The 21,554-nt window shown below is 49.5% G+C and overlaps 1 protein-coding gene across 2 annotated transcripts in view; it reads right to left on the bottom strand.

Annotated features, from left to right (window-relative positions):
* The window catches only part of LOC106591933 (oxysterol-binding protein-related protein 3), an 81,082-nt gene extending 60,274 nt beyond the window's left edge, over window positions 1-20,808 (bottom strand). The window contains exons 1-2 of one of the 2 annotated variants that reach the window (XM_045719202.1): window positions 20,389-20,808; window positions 1,395-1,511 (exon numbers count right to left, since the gene is read on the bottom strand). In XM_045719202.1, the coding sequence (XP_045575158.1) occupies window positions 1,395-1,511; window positions 20,389-20,484 (213 nt within the window). In that variant the 5' untranslated portion in view covers window positions 20,485-20,808. The remainder of the gene's footprint in view (window positions 1-1,394; window positions 1,512-20,388) is intronic. The other variant, XM_045719204.1, reaches the window with a different exon arrangement.
* Between the last annotated feature and the right edge of the window lie 746 nt (window positions 20,809-21,554).

Genomic DNA, 21,554 nt, shown 5'->3' with positions numbered 1-21,554 from the left:
GAGATCATCTGTATCCATCTCTACTGAGGTCATCTGTATCCATCTCTACTGAGATCATCTGTATCCATCTCTAGTGAGGTCATCTGTATCCATCTCTACTGAGATAATCTGTATCCATCTCTACTGAGGTCATTTGTATCCATCTGTACTGAGGTCATCTGTATCCATCTCTACTTAGGTAATTTGTATCCATCTCTACTGAGGTCATCTGTATCCATCTCTAGTGAGATTATCTGTATCGATCTCTAGTGAGGTCATCTGTATCCATCTCTACTGAGATAATCTGTATCCATCTCTACTGAGGTAATTTGTATCCATCTCTACTGAGGTCATTTGTATCCATCTCTATACTCCTGGTGTCTGGGAGCCCATGTAGGATGCGTCCCAAATTATACCCCATTCCCTACAACCTTGAACAGAGCCCTGGGGGGCAATTTGGGATGCAGATGTAGAGTAGACAGGCAGCAGGTCATCAGCTAATGGAGGAATATCATCTCTTTAAAGAGCTAACCTTTTAGAGAGACAGAGATAGAGAGAGGGAGAGAGAGAGGGAGAGAAAGGGAGAGAGGGAGAGGGAGGGAGAGAGAGAGAGGGAGAGAGAGAGAAAGGGAGAGAGGGAGAGAGAGAGGGAGAGAAAGGGAGAGAGGGAGGGGGAGAGAGAGAGGGAGAGGGAGAGAGGGAGGGAGAGAGAGAGAGGGAGAGGGAGAGAGACAGAGAGAGAGGGAGACAGACAGGGGTGTAGTGAAAGAAATTGACCCCTGGGACATAAGGCTACTGCAAGGGAAGGGGGATGTCATTCATCAAGTGATTCAATTAGCTAACAACACAAAGGAGTGATGTCATTGGGGAGGGGGGGGGCAAGGCTGGGAAATGATGTGGGTTGGGGAAGGGACTCATATTGATCACATGCTCTGACACCACTGTTTAACTGGGAAATTCCCCACAAGTTAGTCCCCTTCCCTGGGTGCTGCTGTTTGGTGAGATGACTATCTTGTATCAGAGGTGAGATGACTACCCTGTATCAGAGGTGAGATGACTACCCTGTATCAGAGGTGAGAGACTACCCTGTATCAGAGGTGAGAGACTACCCTGTATCAGAGGTGAGTTGACTACCCTGTATCAGAGGTGAGATGACTACCCTGTATCAGAGGTGAGATGACTACCTTGTATCAGAGGTGAGATGACTACCCTGTATCAGAGGTGAGATGACTTCCTTGTATCAGAGGGCAGTGAAATGCTTACAGTGTGTGTGTATGTGTGTGTGTGTGTGTGTGTGTGTGTGTGTGTGTGTGTGTGTGTGTGTGTGTGTGTGTGTGTGTGTGTGTGTGTGTGTGTGTGTGTGTGTGTGTGTGTGTGTGTGTGTGTGTGTGTGTGTGGTGAGTTGAGAAGTCTACCTTGTGCCATCCCTTCATCGGCCACTTCCTCCTCTTCAGCATGTATCCATCCTGCTTCTGGGGCTCCTGGACATTACTGTGTCCTCCACGCAGCCCCTCTACAATCTCCCAACTGTCCTGTAGACACACAACAAGGTTACACACAGCCCCTCTACAATCTACCAACTGTCCTGTAAACACACAACAAGGTTACACACAGCCCCTCTACAATCTACCAACTGTCCTGTAGACACACAACAAGGTTACACACAGCCCCTCTACAATCTACCAACTGTCCTGTAGACACACAACAAGGTTACACACAGCCCCTCTACAATCTACCAACTGTCCTGTAAACACACAACAAGGTTACACACAGCCCCTCTACAATCTACCAACTGTCCTGTAAACACACAACAAGGTTACACACAGCCCCTCTACAATCTACCAACTGTCCTGTAGACACACAACAAGGTTACACACAGCCCCTCTACAATCTCCCAACTGTCCTGTAAACACACAACAAGGTTACACACAGCCCCTCTACAATCTACCAACTGTCCTGTAAACACACAACAAGGTTACACACAGCCCCTCTACAATCTCCCAACTGTCCTGTAGACACACAACAAGGTTACACACAGCCCCTCTACAATCTACCAACTGTCCTGTAAACACACAACAAGGTTACACACAGCCCAGCTACAATCTACCAACTGTCCTGTAAACACACAACAAGGTTACACACAGCCCCTCTACAATCTACCAACTGTCCTGTAGACACACAACAAGGTTACACACAGCCCCTCTACAATCTCCCAACTGTCCTGTAAACACACAACAAGGTTACACACAGCCCCTCTACAATCTACCAACTGTCCTGTAAACACACAACAAGGTTACACACAGCCCCTCTACAATCTACCAACTGTCCTGTAGACACACAACAAGGTTACACACAGCCCCTCTACAATCTACCAACTGTCCTGTAGACACACAACAAGGTTACACACAGCCCCTCTACAATCTACCAACTGTCCTGTAAACACACAACAAGGTTACACACAGCCCCTCTACAATCTACCAACTGTCCTGTAGACACACAACAAGGTTACACACAGCCCCTCTACAATCTACCAACTGTCCTGTAGACACACAACAAGGTTACACACAGCCCCTCTACAATCTACCAACTGTCCTGTAGACACACAACAAGGTTACACACAGCCCCTCTACAATCTACCAACTGTCCTGTAAACACACAACAAGGTTACACACAGCCCCTCTACAATCTACCAACTGTCCTGTAAACACACAACAAGGTTACACACAGCCCCTCTACAATCTACCAACTGTCCTGTAAACACACAACAAGGTTACACACAGCCCCTCTACAATCTACCAACTGTCCTGTAGACACACAACAAGGTTACACACAGCCCCTCTACAATCTCCCAACTGTCCTGTAGACACACAACAAGGTTACACACAGCCCCTCTACAATCTACCAACTGTCCTGTAAACACACAACAAGGTTACACACAGCCCCTCTACAATCTACCAACTGTCCTGTAAACACACAACAAGGTTACACACAGCCCCTCTACAATCTACCAACTGTCCTGTAGACACACAACAAGGTTACACACAGCTCCTCTACAATCTCACAACTGTCCTGTAAACACACAACAAGGTTACACACAGCCCCTCTACAATCTACCAACTGTCCTGTAAACACACAACAAGGTTACACACAGCCCCTCTACAATCTACCAACTGTCCTGTAAACACACAACAAGGTTACACACAGCCCCTCTACAATCTACCAACTGTCCTGTAGACACACAACAAGGTTACACACAGCCCCTCTACAATCTACCAACTGTCCTGTAGACACACAACAAGGTTACACACAGCCCCTCTACAATCTACCAACTGTCCTGTAGACACACAACAAGGTTACACACAGCCCCTCTACAATCTACCAACTGTCCTGTAAACACACAACAAGGTTACACACAGCCCCTCTACAATCTACCAACTGTCCTGTAGACACACAACAAGGTTACACACAGCCCCTCTACAATCTCCCAACTGTCCTGTAAACACACAACAAGGTTACACACAGCCCCTCTACAATCTACCAACTGTCCTGTAAACACACAACAAGGTTACACACAGCCCCTCTACAATCTACCAACTGTCCTGTAGACACACAACAAGGTTACACACAGCCCCTCTACAATCTCCCAACTGTCCTGTAGACACACAACAAGGTTACACACAGCCCCTCTACAATCTACCAACTGTCCTGTAAACACACAACAAGGTTACACACAGCCCCGCTACAATCTACCAACTGTCCTGTAAACACACAACAAGGTTACACACAGCCCCTCTACAATCTACCAACTGTCCTGTAGACACACAACAAGGTTACACACAGCCCCTCTACAATCTCCCAACTGTCCTGTAAACACACAACAAGGTTACACACAGCCCCTCTACAATCTACCAACTGTCCTGTAAACACACAACAAGGTTACACACAGCCCCTCTACAATCTACCAACTGTCCTGTAGACACACAACAAGGTTACACACAGCCCCTCTACAATCTCCCAACTGTCCTGTAGACACACAACAAGGTTACACACAGCCCCTCTACAATCTACCAACTGTCCTGTAGACACACAACAAGGTTACACACAGCCCCTCTACAATCTACCAACTGTCCTGTAAACACACAACAAGGTTACACACAGCCCCTCTACAATCTACCAACTGTCCTGTAAACACACAACAAGGTTACACACAGCCCCTCTACAATCTACCAACTGTCCTGTAAACACACAACAAGGTTACACACAGCCCCTCTACAATCTACCAACTGTCCTGTAGACACACAACAAGGTTACACACAGCCCCTCTACAATCTCCCAACTGTCCTGTAAACACACAACAAGGTTACACACAGCCCCTCTACAATCTACCAACTGTCCTGTAAACACACAACAAGGTTACACACAGCCCCTCTACAATCTACCAACTGTCCTGTAGACACACAACAAGGTTACACACAGCCCCTCTACAATCTACCAACTGTCCTGTAAACACACAACAAGGTTACACACAGCCCCTCTACAATCTACCAACTGTCCTGTAGACACACAACAAGGTTACACACAGCCCCTCTACAATCTACCAACTGTCCTGTAAACACACAACAAGGTTACACACAGCCCCTCTACAATCTACCAACTGTCCTGTAAACACACAACAAGGTTACACACAGCCCCTCTACAATCTACCAACTGTCCTGTAAACACACAACAAGGTTACACACAGCCCCTCTACAATCTACCAACTGTCCTGTAGACACACAACAAGGTTACACACAGCCCCTCTACAATCTCCCAACTGTCCTGTAGACACACAACAAGGTTACACACAGCCCCTCTACAATCTACCAACTGTCCTGTAAACACACAACAAGGTTACACACAGCCCCTCTACAATCTACCAACTGTCCTGTAGACACACAACAAGGTTACACACAGCCCCTCTACAATCTACCAACTGTCCTGTAAACACACAACAAGGTTACACACAGCCCCTCTACAATCTACCAACTGTCCTGTAGACACACAACAAGGTTACACACAGCTCCTCTACAATCTACCAACTGTCCTGTAAACACACAACAAGGTTACACACAGCCCCTCTACAATCTACCAACTGTCCTGTAAACACACAACAAGGTTACACACAGCCCCTCTACAATCTACCAACTGTCCTGTAAACACACAACAAGGTTACACACAGCCCCTCTACAATCTACCAACTGTCCTGTAGACACACAACAAGGTTACACACAGCCCCTCTACAATCTACCAACTGTCCTGTAGACACACAACAAGGTTACACACAGCCCCTCTACAATCTACCAACTGTCCTGTAAACACACAACAAGGTTACACACAGCCCCTCTACAATCTCCCAACTGTCCTGTAGACACACAACAAGGTTACACACAGCCCCTCTACAATCTACCAACTGTCCTGTAAACACACAACAAGGTTACACACAGCTCCCTCTACAATCTACCAACTGTCCTGTAAACACACAACAAGGTTACACACAGCCCCTCTACAATCTCCCAACTGTCCTGTAGACACACAAGGTTACACACAGCCCCTCCACAATCTCCCAACTGTCCTGTAGACACACAACAAGGTTACACACAGCCCCTCTACAATCTCCCAACTGTCCTGTAAACACACAACAAGGTTACACACAGCCCCTCTACAATCTCCCAACAGTCCTGTAGACACACAACAAGGTTACACACAGCCCCTCCACAATCTCCTGTCTGTAGACACACAACAAGGTTACACACAGCCCCTCTACAATCTCCCAACTGTCCTGTAAACACACAACAAGGTTACACACAGCCCCTCTACAATCTACCAACTGTCCTGTAGACACACAACAAGGTTACACACAGCCCCTCTACAATCTACCAACTGTCCTGTAGACACACAACAAGGTTACACACAGCCCCTCTACGATCTACCAACTGTCCTGTAAACACACAACAAGGTTACACACAGCCCCTCTACAATCTCCCAACTGTCCTGTAAACACACAACAAGGTTACACACAGCCCCTCTACAATCTACCAACTGTCCTGTAGACACACAACAAGGTTACACACAGCCCCTCTACAATCTACCAACTGTCCTGTAGACACACAACAAGGTTACACACAGCCCCTCTACAATCTACCAACTGTCCTGTAGACACACAACAAGGTTACACACAGCCCCTCTACAATCTACCAACTGTCCTGTAGACACACAACAAGGTTACACACAGCTCCTCTACAATCTACCAACTGTCCTGTAAACACACAACAAGGTTACACACAGCCCCTCTACAATCTCCCAACTGTCCTGTAAACACACAACAAGGTTACACACAGCCCCTCTACAATCTACCAACTGTCCTGTAAACACACAACAAGGTTACACACAGCCCCTCCACAATCTACCAACTGTCCTGTAAACACACAACAAGGTTACACACAGCCCCTCTACAATCTACCAACTGTCCTGTAAACACACAACAAGTTTACACACAGCCCCTCTACAATCTACCAACTGTCCTGTAAACACACAACAAGGTTACACACAGCCCCTCTACAATCTACCAACTGTCCTGTAGACACACAACAAGGTTACACACAGCCCCTCTACAATCTACCAACTGTCCTGTAGACACACAACAAGGTTACACACAGACCCTCTACAATCTACCAACTGTCCTGTGAACACACAACAAGGTTACACACAGCCCCTCTACAATCTACCAACTGTCCTGTAGACACACAACAAGGTTACACACAGCCCCTCTACAATCTTTTAACTGTCCTGTAGACACACAACAAGGTTACACACAGCCCCTCTACAATCTACCAACTGTCCTGTAAACACACAACAAGGGTACACACAGCCCCTCTACAATCTACCAACTGTCCTGTAGACACACAACAAGGTTACACACAGCCCCTCTACAATCTACCAACTGTCCTGTAAACACACAACAAGGTTACACACAGCTCCTCTACAATCTACCAACTGTCCTGTAGACACACAACAAGGTTACACACAGCCCCTCTACAATCTCCCAACTGTCCTGTAAACACACAACAAGGTTACACACAGCCCCTCTACAATCTACCAACTGTCCTGTAGACACACAACAAGGTTACACACAGCCCCTCTACAATCTACCAACTGTCCTGTAAACACACAACAATGTTACACACAGCCCCTCCACAATCTACCAACTGTCCTGTAGACACACAACAAGGTTACACACAGCCCCTCCACAATCTACCAACTGTCCTGTAAACACACAACAAGGTTACACACAGCTCCTCTACAATCTACCAACTGTCCTGTAGACACACAACAAGGTTACACACAGCTCCTCTACAATCTACCAACTGTCCTGTAGACACACAACAAGGTTACACACAGCCCCTCCACAATCTACCAACTGTCCTGTAGACACACAACAAGGTTACACACAGCCCCTCTACAATCTACCAACTGTCCTGTAAACACACAACAAGGTTACACACAGCCCCTCTACAATCTACCAACTGTCCTGTAAACACACAACAAGGTTACACACAGCCCCTCTACAATCTACCAACTGTCCTGTAAACACACAACAAGGTTACACACAGCCCCTCTACAATCTACCAACTGTCCTGTAAACACACAACAAGGTTACACACAGCCCCTCTACAATCTACCAACTGTCCTGTAGACACACAACAAGGTTACACACAGCTCCTCTACAATCTACCAACTGTCCTGTAAACACACAACAAGGTTACACACAGCCCCTCTACAATCTCCCAACTGTCCTGTAGACACACAACAAGGTTACACACAGCCCCTCTACAATCTACCAACTGTCCTGTAGACACACAACAAGGTTACACACAGCCCCTCTACAATCTACCAACTGTCCTGTAAACACACAACAAGGTTACACACAGCCCCTCTACAATCTACCAACTGTCCTGTAGACACACAACAAGGTTACACACAGCCCCTCTACAATCTACCAACTGTCCTGTAAACACACAACAAGGTTACACACAGCCCCTCTACAATCTACCAACTGTCCTGTAGACACACAACAAGGTTACACACAGCTCCTCTACAATCTACCAACTGTCCTGTAAACACACAACAAGGTTACACACAGCCCCTCTACAATCTACCAACTGTCCTGTAGACACACAACAAGGTTACACACAGCTCCTCTACAATCTACCAACTGTCCTGTAAACACACAACAAGGTTACACACAGCCCCTCTACAATCTACCAACTGTCCTGTAAACACACACAAGGTTACACACAGCCCCTCTACAATCTACCAACTGTCCTGTAGACACACAACAAGGTTACACACAGCCCCTCTACAATCTACCAACTGTCCTGTAGACACACAACAAGGTTACACACAGCCCCTCTACAATCTACCAACTGTCCTGTAAACACACAACAAGGTTACACACAGCCCCTCTACAATCTACCAACTGTCCTGTAGACACACAACAAGGTTACACACAGCCCCTCTACAATCTACCAACTGTCCTGTAGACACACAACAAGGTTACACACAGCCCCTCTACAATCTCCCAACTGTCCTGTAAACACACAACAAGGTTACACACAGCCCCTCTACAATCTCCCAACTGTCCTGTAGACACACAACAAGGTTACACACAGCCCCTCTACAATCTACCAACTGTCCTGTAGACACACAACAAGGTTACACACAGCCCCTCTACAATCTCCCAACTGTCCTGTAAACACACAACAAGGTTACACACAGCCCCTCTACAATCTCCCAACTGTCCTGTAGACACACAACAAGGTTACACACAGCCCCTCTACAATCTACCAACTGTCCTGTAGACACACAACAAGGTTACACACAGCCCCTCTACAATCTACCAACTGTCCTGTAGACACACAACAAGGTTACACACAGCCCCTCTACAATCTACCAACTGTCCTGTAGACACACAACAAGGTTACACACAGCCCCTCTACAATCTACCAACTGTCCTGTAGACACACAACAAGGTTACACACAGCCCCTCTACAATCTACCAACTGTCCTGTAAACACACAACAAGGTTACACACAGCCCCTCCACAATCTACCAACTGTCCTGTAGACACACAACAAGGTTACACACAGCCCCTCTACAATCTACCAACTGTCCTGTAAACACACAACAAGGTTACACACAGCCCCTCTACAATCTACCAACTGTCCTGTAAACACACAACAAGGTTACACACAGCCCCTCCACAATCTACCAACTGTCCTGTAAACACACAACAAGGTTACACACAGCCCCTCTACAATCTACCAACTGTCCTGTAAACACACAACAAGGTTACACACAGCCCCTCTACAATCTACCAACTGTCCTGTAAACACACAACAAGGTTACACACAGCCCCTCTAGAATCTACCAACTGTCCTGTAAACACACAACAAGGTTACACACAGCCCCTCTACAATCTACCAACTGTCCTGTAAACACACAACAAGGTTACACACAGCTCCTCTACAATCTACCAACTGTCCTGTAAACACACAACAAGGGTAGATTATTTTGTTTATATACTGTCTGTGTCCCATATGGCATCCTATTCCCTATATAATGCACTAATTTTCAACTAGGGCCCATAGGTATCTGGTCAAATGTAGTACACTACTAGGAAATAGGATGCCATTTGGGACAAAGCCCTAGTATAAACTGACTAGCCAGTTTACAATAGTGTTTAATAAACAGACTGTTCCATTTCCCACAGAGACCAGTCAGAATGTCAGGAAGGGGTGGTGACCTCTGTAAGAGAGAGAGAGAGAGAAAGAGATGAGGAAGAGAGAGCGAGAGAGAGAGAGACATATGAGGAAGATAGAGCAAGAGAGAGAGAGAGAGAGAGAGAGAGACATATGAGGAAGATAGAGCGAGAGAGAGAGAGATAGAGAGAGAGAAAGAGAGATGAGGGAGAGAGAGAGATGAGGGAGAGAGAGCGAGAGAGAGAGATGAGAGAGAGAGAGAGAGAGAGAGAGAGAGAGAGATGCAGAGAGCTGTGGGTTGGCAGCGCACTACATTGCTGCCTGCCATAAGTTGAGGGACAGTGTCTGACAGATCAACCTGCACATGTCCTCTACTGTATGCGTATTGTTATTGTTCAATGTATGGTTATTTTGACCCTTGGTTATTGTTGTTACTGTTGTCCCGTTGACAATTTTGATTCTTATTATTTTCATATTGTAAATATCCAAAGTAAGCTTTGGCAATATGTACATTGTTACGTCATGCCAATAAAGCAAATTGAATTGAATTGAATTGAATTGAATTGAGAGAGAGATGAGGAAGAGGGGGAGAGAGAGATGAGCAAGAGGGGGAGAGATATGAGGAAGAGAGAGACAGTGAGAGAGAGAGAGAGAGAGAGAGAGTGAGAGAGACAGCAGGAGACAGACGAGATAGGAGTGGTTGTTTGAGTTTCTGTCTCTCTCTCTCTCTCAAGTGCTGATCACAACAGTAGTTAAGCACGCACCCTCATCACACACACACACACACACACACACACACACACACACACACCACGTGCAGTACATTGTGTAATATACCGATGGTCCCTAACTAGCTCCATAGGGATATCCAAAGTGAAACCACATTTACCACCGGCATTACAATCGGGGCGCGTGCAGCTGCACTCCGAATTGCTGAGTACTTGTGTGCTGCCAGCTGTGGGCATGTGGTCAGGTTTGAAATAAACCCAACCTTCATTTACGTTGTGACATACTCAAGTACAAAACTCAATTTTGGACGAGACTGACTTTATGACAAAAATGATCCTAAAGTAGTTATACAATGTAATCAATTCTGACTGCAGAATAAACGTTTCTGACAAATACTGATACCACATAAGTAGTTTTTTAGGGGAAGGAGGTCTCTTTAAGGGAGAGAGGGCTCTATAAGGGAGGGAGGGAGGTCTTTAAGGGAGAGAGGGCTCTATAAGGGAGGGAGGGAGGTCTTTAAGGGAGAGAGGGCTCTATAAGGGAGAGAGGGAGGTCTTTAAGGGAGGGAGGGAGGTCTTTAAGGGAGGGAGGTCTTTAAGGGAGAGAGGGCTCTTTAAGGGAGGGAGGGAGGTCTTTAAGGGAGAGAGGGATCTTTAAGGGAGGGAAGGAGGTCTTTAAGGGAGGGAAGTCTTTAAGGGAGAGGAGGGCTCTATAAGGGAGAGAGGGAGGTCTTTAAGGGAGGGAGGGCTCTATAAGGGAGAGAGGGAAGTCTTTAAGGGAGGGAAGGAGGTCTTTAAGGGAGAGAGGGCTCTTTAAGGGAGGGAGGGCTCTATAAGAGAGGGAGGGAAGTCTTTAAGGGAGGGAAGGAGGTCTTTAAGGGAGGGAAGGAGGTCTTTAAGGGAGAGAGGGAGGTCTTTAAGGGAGGGAGGGCTATATAAGGGGGAGAGGGAAGTCTTTAAGGGAGGGAGGGCTCTATAAGGGAGGGAGGGAGGTCTTTAAGGGAGGGAGGGAGGTCTTTAAGGGAGGGAGGGTCTTTAAGGGAGAGAGGGCTCTTTAAGGGAGGGAGGGAGGTCTTTAAGGGAGAGAGGGCTCTTTAAGGGAGGGAAGGAGGTCTTTAAGGGAGGGAAGTCTTTAAGGGAGAGAGGGCTATATAAGGGAGAGAGGGAAGTCTTTAAGGGAGGGAGGGCTCTATAAGGGAGAGAGGGAAGTCTTTAAGGGAGGGAAGGAGGGTCTTTAAGGGAGAGAGGGCGTCTTTAAGGGAGGGAGGGCTCTATAAGGGAGGGAGGGAAGTCTTTAAGGGAGGGAAGGAGGTCTTTAAGGGAGGGAGGAGGTCTTTAAGGGAGAGAGGGAGGTCTTTAAGGGAGGGAGGGCTCTATAAGGGAGAGAGGGAAGTCTTTAAGGGAGGGAGGGCTCTATAAGGGAGAGAGGGAAGTCTTTAAGGGAGGGAGGGAGGTCTTTAAGGGAGGGAGGGCTATATAAGGGGAGAGGGAAGTCTTTAAGGGAGGGAGGGCTCTATAAGGGAGAGAGGGAAGTCTTTAAGGGAGGGAGGGAGGGAGGGCTCTATAAGGGGGAGAGGGAAGTCTTTAAGGGAGGGAGGGCTCTATAAGGGAGGGAGGGAAGTCTTTAAGGGAGGGAGGGCTCTATAAGGGAGAGAGGGAAGTCTTTAAGGGAGGGAGGGCTCTATAAGGGAGAGAGGGAAGTCTTTAAGGGAGGGAGGGAGGGCTCTATAAGGGGGAGAGGGAAGTCTTTAAGGGAGGGAGGGCTCTATAAGGGAGGAGAGGAAGTCTTTAAGGGAGGGAGGGCTCTATAAGGGAGGGAAGTCTTTAAGGGAGGGAGGTCTTTAAGGGAGGGAGGGATCTATAAGGGAGGGAGGGAAGTCTTTAAGGGAGGAGGGAAGTCTTTAAGGGAGGGAGGGCTCTATAAGGGAGAGAGGGAGGTCTTTAAGGGAGGGAGGGCTCTATAAGGGAGAGAGGGAAGTCTTTAAGGGAGGGAGGGCTCTATAAGGGAGAGAGGGAAGTCTTTAAGGGAGGGAGGGCTCTATAAGGGAGAGAGGGAGGTCTTTAAGGGAGGGAGGGCTCTATAAGGGAGAGAGGGAAGTCTTTAAGGGAGGGAGGGCTCTATAAGGGAGAGAGGGAAGTCTTTAAGGGAGGGAGGGCTCTATAAGGGAGAGAGGGAGGTCTTTAAGGGAGGGAGGGCTCTATAAGGGAGAGAGGGAAGTCTTTAAGGGAGGGAGGGCTCTATAAGGGAGAGAGGGAGGTCTTTAAGGGAGGGAGGGCTCTATAAGGGAGAGAGGGAGGTCTTTAAGGGAGGGAGGGCTCTATAAGGGAGAGAGGGAAGTCTTTAAGGGAGGGAGGGCTCTATAAGGGAGAGAGGGAAGTCTTTAAGGGAGGGAGGGCTCTATAAGGGAGAGAGGGAAGTCTTTAAGGGAGGGAGGGCTATATAAGGGAGAGAGGGAGTCTTTAAGGGAGGGAGGGCTCTATAAGGGAGAGAGGGAGGTCTTTAAGGGAGGGAGGGAGGTCTTTAAGGGAGGGAGGGCTCTATAAGGGAGAGAGGGAAGTCTTTAAGGGAGGGAGGGCTATATAAGGGAGAGAGGGAAGTCTTTAAGGGAGGGAGGGCTCTATAAGGGAGAGAGGGAAGTCTTTAAGGGAGGGAGGGCTCTATAAGGGAGAGAGGGAAGTCTTTAAGGGAGAGAGGGAGGTCTTTAAGGGAGAGAGGGAGGTCTTTAAGGGAGGGAGGGCTCTATAAGGGAGAGAGGGAAGTCTTTAAGGGAGGGAGGGCTCTATAAGGGAGAGAGGAAGTCTTTAAGGGAGGGAGGGCTCTATAAGGGAGAGAGGGAAGTCTTTAAGGGAGGGAGGGCTCTATAAGGGAGAGAGGGAAGTCTTTAAGGGAGGGAGGGCTCTATAAGGGAGAGAGGGAAGTCTTTAAGGGAGGGAGGGCTCTATAAGGGAGAGAGGGAAGTCTTTAAGGGAGGGAGGGCTCTATAAGGGAGAGAGGGAAGTCTTTAAGGGAGGGAGGGCTCTATAAGGGAGAGAGGGAAGTCTTTAAGGGAGGGAGGGCTCTATAAGGGAGAGAGGGAAGTCTTTAAGGGAGGGAGGGCTCTATAAGGGAGAGAGGGAAGTCTTTAAGGGAGGGAGGGCTCTATAAGGGAGAGAGGGAAGTCTTTAAGGGAGGGAGGGCTCTATAAGGGAGAGAGGGAGGTCTTTAAGGGAGGGAGGGCTCTATAAGGGAGAGAGGGAAGTCTTTAAGGGAGGGAGGGCTCTATAAGGGAGAGAGGGAAGTCTTTAAGGGAGGGAGGGCTCTATAAGGGAGAGAGGGAGGTCTTTAAGGGAGGGAGGGCTCTATAAGGGAGAGAGGGAAGTCTTTAAGGGAGGGAGGGCTCTATAAGGGAGAGAGGGAAGTCTTTAAGGGAGGGAGGGCTCTATAAGGGAGAGAGGGAGGTCTTTAAGGGAGGGAGGGCTCTATAAGGGAGAGAGGGAAGTCTTTAAGGGAGGGAGGGCTCTATAAGGGAGAGAGGGAAGTCTTTAAGGGAGGGAGGGCTCTATAAGGGAGAGAGGGAAGTCTTTAAGGGAGGGAGGGCTCTATAAGGGAGAGAGGGAAGTCTTTAAGGGAGGGAGGGCTCTATAAGGGAGAGAGGGAAGTCTTTAAGGGAGGGAGGGCTCTATAAGGGAGAGAGGGAAGTCTTTAAGGGAGGGAGGGCTCTATAAGGGAGAGAGGGAAGTCTTTAAGGGAGAGAGGGAGGTCTTTAAGGGAGAGAGGGAAGTCTTTAAGGGAGGGAGGGCTCTATAAGGGAGAGAGGGAAGTCTTTAAGGGAGGGAGGGCTCTATAAGGGAGGGAGGGAGGTCTTTAAGGGAGGGAGGGCTCTATAAGGGAGAGAGGGAAGTCTTTAAGGGAGGGAGGGAGGTCTTTAAGGGAGAGAGGGAAGTCTTTAAGGGAGGGAGGGCTCTATAAGGGAGAGAGGGAGGTCTTTAAGGGAGGGAGGGCTCTATAAGGGAGAGAGGGAAGTCTTTAAGGGAGGGAGGGCTCTATAAGGGAGAGAGGGAAGTCTTTAAGGGAGGGAGGGCTCTATAAGGGAGAGAGGGAGGTCTTTAAGGGAGGGAGGGCTCTATAAGGGAGAGAGGGAAGTCTTTAAGGGAGGGAGGGCTCTATAAGGGAGAGAGGGAGGTCTTTAAGGGAGGGAGGGCTCTATAAGGGAGAGAGGGAAGTCTTTAAGGGAGGGAGGGCTCTATAAGGGAGAGGGAAGTCTTTAAGGGAGGGAGGGCTCTATAAGGGAGAGAGGGAGGTCTTTAAGGGAGGGAGGGAGGTCTTTAAGGGAGGGAGGGCTCTATAAGGGAGAGAGGGAAGTCTTTAAGGGAGGGAGGGCTCTATAAGGGAGAGAGGGAAGTCTTTAAGGGAGGGAGGGCTCTATAAGGGAGAGAGGGAAGTCTTTAAGGGAGGGAGGGCTCTATAAGGGAGAGAGGGAAGTCTTTAAGGGAGGGAGGGCTCTATAAGGGAGAGAGGGAAGTCTTTAAGGGAGGGAGGGCTCTATAAGGGAGAGAGGGAGGTCTTTAAGGGAGGAGAGGGAAGTCTTTAAGGGAGGGAGGGCTCTATAAGGGAGAGAGGGAAGTCTTTAAGGGAGAGAGGGAGGTCTTTAAGGGAGAGAGGGAGGTCTTTAAGGGAGGGAGGGCTCTATAAGGGAGAGAGGGAAGTCTTTAAGGGAGGGAGGGCTCTATAAGGGAGAGAGGGAAGTCTTTAAGGGAGGGAGGGCTCTATAAGGGAGAGAGGGAAGTCTTTAAGGGAGGGAGGGCTCTATAAGGGAGAGAGGGAAGTCTTTAAGGGAGGGAGGGGCTCATAGGGAGAGAGGGAGGTCTTTAAGGGAGGGAGGGAAGTCTTTAAGGGAGGGAGGGCTCTATAAGGGAGAGAGGGAAGTCTTTAAGGGAGGGAGGGCTCTATAAGGGAGAGAGGGAAGTCTTTAAGGGAGGGAGGGAGGGTCTTTAAGGGAGGGAGGGCTCTATAAGGGAGAGAGGGAAGTCTTTAAGGGAGGGAGGGCTCTATAAGGGAGAGAGGGAAGTCTTTAAGGGAGGGAGGGCTCTATAAGGGAGAGAGGGAAGTCTTTAAGGGAGGGAGGGCTCTATAAGGGAGAGAGGGAAGTCTTTAAGGGAGGGAGGGCTCTATAAGGGAGAGAGGGAAGTCTTTAAGGGAGGAGGGAGGGTCTTTAAGGGAGGGAGGGCTCTATAAGGGAGAGAGGGAAGTCTTTAAGGGAGGGAGGGCTCTATAAGGGAGAGAGGGAAGTCTTTAAGGGAGGGAGGGCTCTATAAGGGAGAGAGGGAAGTCTTTAAGGGAGGGAGGGCTCTATAAGGGAGAGAGGGAAGTCTTTAAGGGAGGGAGGGCTCTATAAGGGAGAGAGGGAAGTCTTTAAGGGAGGGAGGGAGGGTCTTTAAGGGAGGGAGGGCTCTATAAGGGAGAGAGGGAGGTCTTTAAGGGAGGGAGGGCTCTATAAGGGAGAGAGGGAAGTCTTTAAGGGAGGGAGGGCTCTATAAGGGAGAGAGGGAAGTCTTTAAGGGAGGGAGGGCTCTATAAGGGAGAGAGGGAAGTCTTTAAGGGAGGGAGGGCTCTATAAGGGAGAGAGGGAAGTCTTTAAGGGAGAGAGGGAGGTCTTTAAGGGAGAGAGGGAAGTCTTTAAGGGAGGGAGGGCTCTATAAGGGAGAGAGGGAAGTCTTTAAGGGAGGGAGGGCTCTATAAGGGAGAGAGGAAGTCTTTAAGGGAGGGAGGGCTCTATAAGGGAGAGAGGGAAGTCTTTAAGGGAGGGAGGGCTCTATAAGGGAGAGAGGGAAGTCTTTAAGGGAGGGAGGGCTCTATAAGGGAGAGAGGGAAGTCTTTAAGGGAGGGAGGGCTCTATAAGGGAGAGAGGGAAGTCTTTAAGGGAGAGAGGGAGGTCTTTAAGGGAGAGAGGGAAGTCTTTAAGGGAGGGAGGGCTCTATAAGGGAGAGAGGGAAGTCTTTAAGGGAGGGAGGGCTCTATAAGGGAGAGAGGGAAGTCTTTAAGGGAGGGAGGGCTCTATAAGGGAGAGAGGGAAGTCTTTAAGGGAGGGAGGGCTCTATAAGGGAGAGAGGGAAGTCTTTAAGGGAGGGAGGGCTCTATAAGGGAGAGAGGGAAGTCTTTAAGGGAGGGAGGGCTCTATAAGGGAGAGAGGGAGGTCTTTAAGGGAGGGAGGGAAGTCTTTAAGGGAGGGAGGGCTCTATAAGGGAGAGAGGGAAGTCTTTAAGGGAGGGAGGGCTCTATAAGGGAGAGAGGGAGGTCTTTAAGGGAGGGAGGGCTCTATAAGGGAGAGAGGGAAGTCTTTAAGGGAGGGAGGGCTCTATAAGGGAGAGAGGGAAGTCTTTAAGGGAGGGAGGGCTCTATAAGGGAGAGAGGGAAGTCTTTAAGGGAGGGAGGGCTCTATAAGGGAGAGAGGGAAGTCTTTAAGGGAGAGGAGGGAAGTCTTTAAGGGAGGGAGGGCTCTATAAGGGAGAGAGGGAAGTCTTTAAGGGAGAGAGGGAGGTCTTTAAGGGAGAGAGGGAAGTCTTTAAGGGAGGGAGGGCTATATAAGAGAGAGAGGGAAGTCTTTAAGGGAGGGAGGGCTCTATAAGGGAGAGAGGGAAGTCTTTAAGGGAGGGAGGGCTCTATAAGGGAGAGAGGGAAGTCTTTAAGGGAGGGAGGGCTCTATAAGGGAGAGAGGGAAGTCTTTAAGGGAGGGAGGGCTCTATAAGGGAGAGAGGGAAGTCTTTAAGGGAGAGAGGGAGGTCTTTAAGGGAGGGAGGGCTCTATAAGGGAGAGAGGGAAGTCTTTAAGGGAGGGAGGGCTCTATAAGGGAGAGAGGGAAGTCTTTAAGGGAGGGAGGGCTCTATAAGGGAGAGAGGGAAGTCTTTAAGGGAGGGAGGGCTATATAAGGGAGAGAGGGAAGTCTTTAAGGGAGGGAGGGCTCTATAAGGGAGAGAGGGAAGTCTTTAAGGGAGGGAGGGAGGTCTTTAAGGGAGGGAGGGCTCTATAAGGGAGAGGGAAGTCTTTAAGGGAGGGAGGGCTCTATAAGGGAGAGAGGGAAGTCTTTAAGGGAGGGAGGGCTCTATAAGGGAGAGAGGGAAGTCTTTAAGGGAGGGAGGGCTCTATAAGGGAGAGAGGGAAGTCTTTAAGGGAGGGAGGGCTCTATAAGGGAGAGAGGGAAGTCTTTAAGGGAGGGAGGGCTATATAAGGGAGAGAGGGAGGTCTTTAAGGGAGGGAGGGAAGTCTTTAAGGGAGGGAGGGCTCTATAAGGGAGAGAGGGAAGTCTTTAAGGGAGAGAGGGCTCTATAAGGGAGAGAGGAAGTCTTTAAGGGAGGGAGGGCTCTATAAGGGAGAGAGGGAAGTCTTTAAGGGAGAGAGGGAGGTCTTTAAGGGAGAGAGGGAAGTCTTTAAGGGAGGGAGGGCTCTATAAGGGAGAGAGGGAGGTCTTTAAGGGAGGGAGGGCTCTATAAGGGAGAGGGAAGTCTTTAAGGGAGAGAGGGAGGTCTTTAAGGGAGAGAGGGAAGTCTTTAAGGGAGGGAGGGCTCTATAAGGGAGAGAGGGAAGTCTTTAAGGGAGGGAGGGCTCTATAAGGGAGAGAGGGAGGTCTTTAAGGGAGGGAGGGCTCTATAAGGGAGAGAGGGAAGTCTTTAAGGGAGAGAGGGAGGTCTTTAAGGGAGAGAGGGAAGTCTTTAAGGGAGGGAGGGCTCTATAAGGGAGAGAGGGAAGTCTTTAAGGGAGAGAGGGAGGTCTTTAAGGGAGAGAGGGAAGTCTTTAAGGGAGGGAGGGCTCTATAAGAGAGAGAGGGAAGTCTTTAAGGGAGGGAGGGCTCTATAAGGGAGAGAGGGAAGTCTTTAAGGGAGAGAGGGAGGTCTTTAAGGGAGGGAGGGCTCTATAAGGGAGAGAGGGAAGTCTTTAAGGGAGGGAGGGCTCTATAAGGGAGAGAGGGAAGTCTTTAAGGGAGAGGAGGGCTCTATAAGGGAGAGAGGGAAGTCTTTAAGGGAGGGAGGGCTCTATAAGGGAGAGAGGGAAGTCTTTAAGGGAGGGAGGGCTCTATAAGGAGAGAGGGAAGTCTTTAAGGGAGGGAGGGCTCTATAAGGGAGAGAGGGAAGTCTTTAAGGGAGGGAGGGCTCTATAAGGGAGAGAGGGAAGTCTTTAAGGGAGAGGAGGGCTCTATAAGGGAGAGAGGGAAGTCTTTAAGGGAGGGAGGGCTCTATAAGGGAGAGAGGGAAGTCTTTAAGGGAGAGAGGGAAGTCTTTAAGGGAGGGAGGGCTCTATAAGGGAGAGAGGGAAGTCTTTAAGGGAGGGAGGGCTCTATAAGGGAGGGAGGGAAGTCTTTAAGGGAGGGAGGGCTCTATAAGGGAGAGAGGGAAGTCTTTAAGGGAGAGAGGGCTCTATAAGGGAGAGAGGGAAGTCTTTAAGGGAGGGAGGGCTCTATAAGGGAGAGAGGGAGGTCTTTAAGGGAGGGAGGGCTCTATAAGGGAGAGAGGGAGGTCTTTAAGGGAGGGAGGGCTCTATAAGGGAGAGAGGGAAGTCTTTAAGGGAGGGAGGGCTCTATAAGGGAGAGAGGGAAGTCTTTAAGGGAGGGAGGGCTCTATAAGGGAGAGAGGGAAGTCTTTAAGGGAGGGAGGGCTCTATAAGGGAGAGAGGGAAGTCTTTAAGGGAGGGAGGGCTCTATAAGGGAGGAGGGAAGTCTTTAAGGGAGGGAGGGCTCTATAAGGGAGAGAGGGAAGTCTTTAAGGGAGAGAGGGAAGTCTTTGAGGGAGGGAGGGCTCTATAAGGGAGAGAGGGAGGTCTTTAAGGGAGGGAGGGCTCTATAAGGGAGGGAGGGAAGTCTTTAAGGGAGGGAGGGCTATAAGGGAGAGAGGGAAGTCTTTAAGGGAGGGAGGGCTCTATAAGGGAGAGAGGGAAGTCTTTAAGGGAGGGAGGGCTCTATAAGGGAGAGAGGGAAGTCTTTAAGGGAGGGAGGGCTCTATAAGGGAGAGAGGGAGTCTTTAAGGGAGAGAGGGAAGTCTTTGAGGGAGGGAGGGCTCTATAAGGGAGAGAGGGAGGTCTTTAAGGGAGGGAGGGCTCTATAAGGGAGAGAGGGAGGTCTTTAAGGGAGGGAGGGCTCTATAAGGGAGAGAGGGAGGTCTTTAAGGGAGGGAGGGCTCTATAAGGGAGAGAGGGAAGTCTTTAAGGGAGGGAGGGCTCTATAAGGGAGAGAGGGAACTCTTTAAGGGAGAGAGGGAGGTCTTTAAGGGAGGTAGGGCTCTATAAGGGAGAGAGGGAGGTCTTTAAGGGAGGGAGGGCTCTATAAGGGAGGGAGGGAGGTCTTTAAGGGAGGGAGGGCTCTATAAGGGAGAGAGGGAGGTCTTTAAGGGAGGGAGGGCTCTATAAGGGAGAGAGGGAGGTCTTTAAGGGAGGGAGGGCTCTATAAGGGAGAGAGGGAAGTCTTTAAGGGAGGGAGGGCTCTATAAGGGAGAGAGGGAAGTCTTTAAGGGAGGGAGGGCTCTATAAGGGAGAGAGGGAAGTCTTTAAGGGAGGGAGGGCTCTATAAGGGAGAGAGGGAAGTCTTTAAGGGAGGGAGGTCTCTATAAGGGAGAGAGGGAAGTCTTTAAGGGAGGGAGGTCTGTAGTACAGTAATTCAACAGCTTACTACACTCTAGTCTCTATTCAGTCTGGATCCCTGAAGCCTTACAGATCACGTGATGTAGATGTAAAGGTCCTTTCAGATTGACGTTACAGATCACGTGATGCAGATGTAAAGGTCCTTTCAGATTGAGACGTGAATACAGTCTCCGCTAACGCCTGGAGATTTACATTTCAATCTCGCTGTAACGGTGAACTTCAGCGTTACAGCGGTGTGTGTGTGTGACATTAATGAGTGTGTGTGTGTGGTCGGTGTTACCTGTCGGCTGTCGTGTTTGGAGGAGGAGCTGCTGTTGCTGTGTGAGGGGGAAGAGATCTTGTGAGACATGGCTGAACTCCTCTCCTCTGAGCCCATCTCCCTGCCCCTGCAGGCCAGGCCGTCTCCCTGGGGCTTCAGGATCCTCTCTCCCTGCCCCTGCAGGCCAGGCCGTCTCCCTGGGGCTTCAGGATCCTCTCTCCCTGCCCCTGCAGGCCAGGCCGTCTCCCTGGGGCTTCGGGATCCTCTCTCCCTGCCCCTGCAGGCCAGGCCGTCTCCCTGGGGCTTCAGGATCCTCTCTCCCTGCCCCTGCAGGCCAGGCCGTCTCCCTGGGGCTTCAGGATCCTCTCTCCCTGCCCCTGCAGGCCAGGCCGTCTCCCTGGGGCTTCAGGATCCTCTCTCCCTGCCCCTGCAGGCCAGGCCGTCTCCTGGGGCTTGAGGATCCTCTCTCCTTGGGACTTGGGCTTCTCTGGGTCAGTGAGGCGCTGCAACCTTGTCCATCTAGAACATCCCCTCACTGAGGGACAGAGAGAGAGAGACAGAGAGAGAGAGACAGAGAGAGAGACAGAGAGAGAGAGAGAGACAGAGAGAGAGACAGAGAGAGAGAGACAGAGAGAGAGAGAGACAGAGAGAGAGACAGAGAGAGAGAGAGAGAGAGACAGAGAGAGAGAGAGAGAGAGACAGAGAGAGAGAGACAAAGAGAGAGAGAGAGAGAGAGAGAGAGAGAGAGAGAGAGAGAGAGAGACAGAGAGACAGAGACAGAGAGAGAGAGGAGGGGGATTGGAGAGGGAGAGAGAGATATTATTGATCTTTAGGAACCTTTAATTGGCACGATTTAGCTAATAACTATTGTGCATACATAGCAAATTCAAATGCAAAAACGTTTTTAAGGTCACTGTTAAAGAGAGAGTTCACATATCAGATGAAGGGAGAACTGAAGTCCTAAAAAGCTTCGAAGCTCCTTAGTCTCACTGGGAACCACAACCACTCTGAGCGAGAGATATGTTGTTCTGACAGAGAGCTTCCTTTTAGCTGCGTCTGTGTCCCAAATGGAACCCTATTCTCCAAATTGTTCACTACGTTTGACCAGAGGGTCAAAAGAGAATAGGGGCCCATTTGGGACGAAGCCTGTGATTCACTGTGCTGGTGAGTCATGGTCCAACAGTATG

This window comes from Salmo salar, chromosome ssa05, assembly GCF_905237065.1.
Source record: "Salmo salar chromosome ssa05, Ssal_v3.1, whole genome shotgun sequence".
Lineage (NCBI taxonomy): Eukaryota > Metazoa > Chordata > Actinopteri > Salmoniformes > Salmonidae > Salmo > Salmo salar.
The sequence above is the reverse complement of the archived record's forward strand: the minus strand, read 5'-3'. Positions and strand labels throughout refer to the sequence as shown.